The sequence below is a fragment of the Ailuropoda melanoleuca genome, chromosome 3 (genome assembly GCF_002007445.2).
Source record: "Ailuropoda melanoleuca isolate Jingjing chromosome 3, ASM200744v2, whole genome shotgun sequence".
Classification (NCBI taxonomy): domain Eukaryota; kingdom Metazoa; phylum Chordata; class Mammalia; order Carnivora; family Ursidae; genus Ailuropoda; species Ailuropoda melanoleuca.
In genome coordinates this window covers 146803349-146808685 of record NC_048220.1, presented here as the reverse complement: position 1 = coordinate 146808685, position 5337 = coordinate 146803349, and the positions used below count along the sequence as shown (strand labels likewise).

Below are 5337 nucleotides of genomic sequence, written 5' to 3'. Positions count from 1 at the left end.
TTTTTTTTTTTTTTTTTTTTTTTTTTTTTTTTTTTTTTTTTTTTTTTTTTTTTTTTTTTTTCGGGGGATGGGGGTCTCACTCACTCCCGGGTGGGGGGGTCTCACTCACTCCCAGCAGGGTGGGGGTCTCACTCACTCCCGGGTGGGGGGGTCTCGCTCACTCCCAGTGGGGGGTCTCACTCACTTCCCCATATCGGGATGTCTCTGCTCTCTGCCTTCATCACGATGGAGGACATCGTCAGGGTGACGGCGATGGCATCGAAGTAGGAGGAATGTGGAGCCAGGGTGAGGATGGAGGCTTCAGGCGGCGAGGCCTGCTGCCCCTTCATGACCACCCAGTGGAAGCCGCCGGAAAACCACATGGTGCGCATGATGGCCTTGAGCAGGAAGTCCACGACCCTGCAGAGGAAGGTGCTGCGGTTACACGGGGCCAGAGCAGGGTGTCACGGGCTCATCTCACTAGCGAGATGCTGACCGCATGGACACGGGTACTAGAAGCTCAGTGCTGACCTCTGGCCAGTTATCCAGGATGCGCTCCAGGCCCCTCCAAACCCAGTGACAGCGGTTACTGTGTCGTCCGGAGGAGACAAGACACTACTAAACGTGGAGCGGGATGCCTTTTTACCAATTTATCCACGAAAATGCAAGTCCTGCCTCTGCTCCGTGACAGCAGCACGAAGACCTCACGGACTCCTGAACGCGGTAAGCAGAGCACAGACGCGGGACGGTCATGCCACTGGGACTGTCAGTGCTGGAAGGCCGTTTGTTAGCATGAGTGAAAAACCCACCAAGACACCTAAAATGCAGTTAACATCAGCAGCGACGCTGGGGTGAGACCAGGAGCGGAGGTCTGCGGCGAGCCAGTCCGTCCCCTGCCCCCAGGCTCCTGAGCCAGAGGCCACATTACTAAAGCCTCTTCCGATGAAACTAGACAGATGATAAACGTGGAAAACAAAATAACCATCAGCCCAGATGAACCGAACTCGCTTCCTATTTGTTTTTTAAACATACGAGAATCTAGACATTTAACTCTGCACATCACTGAAACCGCACGGAGGCGAGAGGCTCGGTGCACGAGTGACCACGGGCACCACAGTCCCAGGGAGAAGGGGTCACCCCCGTGAGGAGCCACGTCGCACATGGCTGCGGGGTTACGCAGGTCATCAGACTGCACAAAAGAAACATAAGAGCCTGAAACCTCCCTGGACTGACCCCCAACGCGCTTAAAAACCCTCTCAAGAGAATTCTGGAAGACGAGGGCCAACAGTGCTAAGCAGGAGCCAGTCCCAAGGTGGGTACGGCGCCCCTCACGGAGCCACCTCGAGAAGGCCCTTGTGTGGACGGTGAACAGGGAGGGTGTGGCTGTAGGCCGAGATGCTGGGGCCAGGCTTTGACGCCCCGTCTCCAGACCTGGGCAGGATAACAGGTATGCAGTTTTCGTCGTTTGTCCAATGGTGTATTTTTAGACACGCCTGTCTGCATGCAGGCTACTTTTCATAAGAACACAGACATAAAAGCCAAGAGAGATCCACTGACACCCAAGAAGGAAGAAATGAGGCTTCGTGCAGCGGGACCGAGAGCCAGTCCCGGGAAGTCAGATTTAGAGGAAGGTGGAAGAGGAACCTGCTGGGAAGTGGAGACCAAATCCTGACGAGTCTGCCAGAGACACACCCACCCCCCTCCGGTCAGCACGAAACAGACCTAACCATTCCTGCAAGATCTTGGAGGCATTCCAGCCCCAGTGAGATCGTGCACCGGGCAGAGCCAGGCTGCGGGTGTGGAGGCCGGCCTCGGAGCAAAGCCCCGCACACAGCGGCACCACGTGACACCTCCCGGCCCGTGGCGATGGCAGCCAGACAAGCCTGAGGTGCCTGCAGAGCGATTCCCAGGACAGGGAATCAGGAGATAGATATCCAGGCACAAGGGCAGGGACCTCCGTTCATCGCCCGTGGGGGGGCACCCCAGAACCTGAGACGCAAGCAGAACCAGCCACGTGGCAGAGCGGAGACTGTGCCGCAAGGAGACACGTGGTGGCAGGCATCAGAAGAGAGGCTGGGGGCCCACTCTCTCTCAGGCTGCCATGGAATCCAGGACAGGGCGCAGTGAAAGCAGCAGAGAATAAGAGAACACCCTCGGAAATCCAGCATCTCACTTCCCTGGGAAGCTGGAGGATGAGAAGGAAGTCTCCGGAACATGCCAGAGAAAAAGGACAGCACTGCAGCCAGGAGGGGACAGGTTCTCAGGGTGAAGACAGCTCTTCAGCACCACGTCAGAGAGCAGAGTGAAGTTAAGACAAAACGACAGACTCCTGCGATTTCCGTTGAGGATTTTTCAAATTCCTGAGGACAGAGAGAAGAGCCCAGAACTCACAGAGAGGAAGCAGCACGCTCCTCGAGCGCCACAGGAGCCGGCAGCTTCGCGGCTCTGGGGCCATGAGACCTGGAACCCGTAGTGTCTGCCCGGACCAGCTCCCCATCAACATTGAGGGGAGAAACAAGACACTTTCAGACATGAAATGCACCTGAGTTTCTCCGGCTTGTCCTCTTTCTGAGACAAACCTACACTCCAGGAAATCTTGGAGGAAAAAAATGACAAAAAAGAAAGAAAAACCCCAAACCAGGCCCAGGAGATAGATCATACCCAGATTTGCAGGAAGGCACTGCATCGGGCAGAAGAGTGACTCAAGGGCAGCCGGGGGCTCCCGGACTCTCTGGGAGGAGCGCGTAATCCCAGCAAGGTGGCGGCGAGACCGCGAGGGGGCAGGGTTGTAAGGCTGTGCTCAGGGCTCATCATTCCGCAGTAACGGGCAAAACAAGAGTTTGACTGTAACTGGAAATCGGGTTAAAGGAGGTTGTGAGGGTGGGGTTCTGATGCGAGGGGACTGGTGTCCTGGTAGAAGGGAGACCAGAGCTCTCCGCCAGGGGAGGACAGCGACAGGGCACGGTCTGCAGGCCGGGAACCCGGTCTGCCGGCACACAGATTCCCGACTCCAGCCTCCAGAACCTTCTGCTGTTGAGACCCCCAGTCTGCGGCATGTGGTCAGTGGCCGGGGCTATGACGCCCTCTAACCACATGAGCTGGCCGCAGGGCAGCACCCAGCGGGCACTCTCGGCCTGCCGGTCAGGTTTTGCAAGAAGATGCTCTGGTTTGTACACAATTTTGTGGTTCGAAAGTCACTTGAGTAAATGTCTTTTGTGAAATTATGTCATTCCTCTTTTCACTGAAAACCCAAAGCTTATATTTTAGGAAGTATGAACGACACTAACTTATGTTCAGCTAAGATCCTCCCTGATGGGACACTGATCTACGCAAATCCGCACACATCTGCACAGCGGAACAACGCGCCTCCCAGCTGACTCCGCGAGGGTTCTTCCGTACAAGGCTGTGTACTTTGAAACCTGTTGCTTCAAAACCCACTTCCCCCTAACTTCCGAGTCCCCACATCAGGCACTTTGTCACCGAGTTCCCCTTTAAGGAGTTCAGTGTTGACTGTTCTTTGTTTCCCCTAGAGCACCAGACCCAGCGCAGGGCTGTGCCTGGAGTTCCTGAAAACTACTGCTGCACGGAGACCTCGAGGGCTGTGTATGGCCTGCACACACACATTCACGCACACACCCACACGTGCACGCATGCACAGACGTGCATATACACATACGCATGCTTACACACATGCAGATACCTATGCACATGTACATACATACACACGCCCCAGGGATACATACCTGTGCACACATGGTTGCACACACACATGCACATATGCACGCGCACACACGCATACAGGCCCACATGTACATACACACATATGCACACACATGGTTGCACACACACATATGCACGCACACACACGCATACAGGCCCACATGTACATACATACATATGCACACACATGGTCGCACACACACGCACATATGCACGCACACACATGCATACAGGCCCACATGTGCATACATACATATGCAAACACATGGTTGCACACACACATGCACATATGCACGCACATGGTTGCACACACATGCACATATGCACACACATGCATACAGGCCCACATGTACATACATACCTGCACATACATGGTTGCACACACACATGCACATATGCACGCACATGGTTGCACACACACATGCACATATGCACGCACATGGTTGCACACACACATGCACATATGCACACACATGCATACAGGCCCACATGTACATACATACCTGCACATACATGGTTGCACACACACATGCACATATGCACGCACACACATGCATACAGGCCCACATGTACATACATACATATGCACACACATGGTCGCACACACACGCACATATGCACGCACACACATGCATACAGGCCCACATGTACATACATACATATGCACACACATGGTTGCACACACACACGCACATATGCACGCACGCACACACATACAGGCCCACATGTGCATACATACCTGCACATACATGGTTGCGCACACACATGCACATATGCACACACACAGGCCCACATGTGCATACATACATATGCACACACATGCTCACACAGGCATTACACGTTCTCACACACACGCATATACACTCGTGTGCATACACACATTCATATACGTACACACACACGATACACAGGCACGTACACACGTTTGCACAATACACACACGTGCACACGGTACGGTGCGGTCTCCATGCACACAGACACCCAGAGCTCTCACAAAACCTCAGATGTGTCTATGATGTGTCGTGAGGGCCACCTGTCAGGCACACACTACGGGCACAGGAGGCGCCTGGGACGCACTGCTGCAGGCGCTAGTCAACTGTGGCCCCATATCCTCCAATGAGCCCAGCGGAGCCACACGGAGCCGTGTGGAGGTGGAACCGGCAACGGAGAATGGCCCAGAGCCCTGCCCTTGGAACAGACAGAATCGGAGGTGGGCCAGTGAACAGGGGAAGAGGGAGCCCCGCCCAAGGAGAGCGGAAATGAGGAATTCAGACAAGACGTGCCCAGAGATAGCGCTACCCTACCACTCAAACCCCAAACTCTTAGTCTCATCACTCGTAATTTGTCAAAAACTCTAAAACGTCTGCTCTCTAGCTGAGGATCCGCAACCTAGCAAACTGAACTTCCGACTCCTATCCGGTCTAGATTGATTCTGTTTGATCATATATCTGATACCAGATTCATATTTTAGGGTTAAAACATTTAATAAAAACCCCCAAGGTAAACTAAGCTCTTCAAAGAGAATTAAGAAATCCAAACAGGCAGAACAGGCACTGGATAGCCAGTGATGACCCTGGTGCCAGGTGACCGCAGCCAACAGGACGGCAAGCAGCCCTCCCTCCCCACCCCCACACTCTC

The 5337-nt window shown here is 54.0% G+C and overlaps 1 protein-coding gene across 1 annotated transcript in view; it reads right to left on the bottom strand.

Annotated features, from left to right (window-relative positions):
• The window catches only part of LPCAT1 (lysophosphatidylcholine acyltransferase 1), a 34987-nt gene that overhangs the window by 22087 nt on the left and 7563 nt on the right, over positions 1-5337 (bottom strand). The window contains exon 3 of the mRNA XM_011224445.3: positions 185-399. Within this exon, the coding sequence (XP_011222747.1) occupies positions 185-399 (215 nt within the window). The remainder of the gene's footprint in view (positions 1-184; positions 400-5337) is intronic.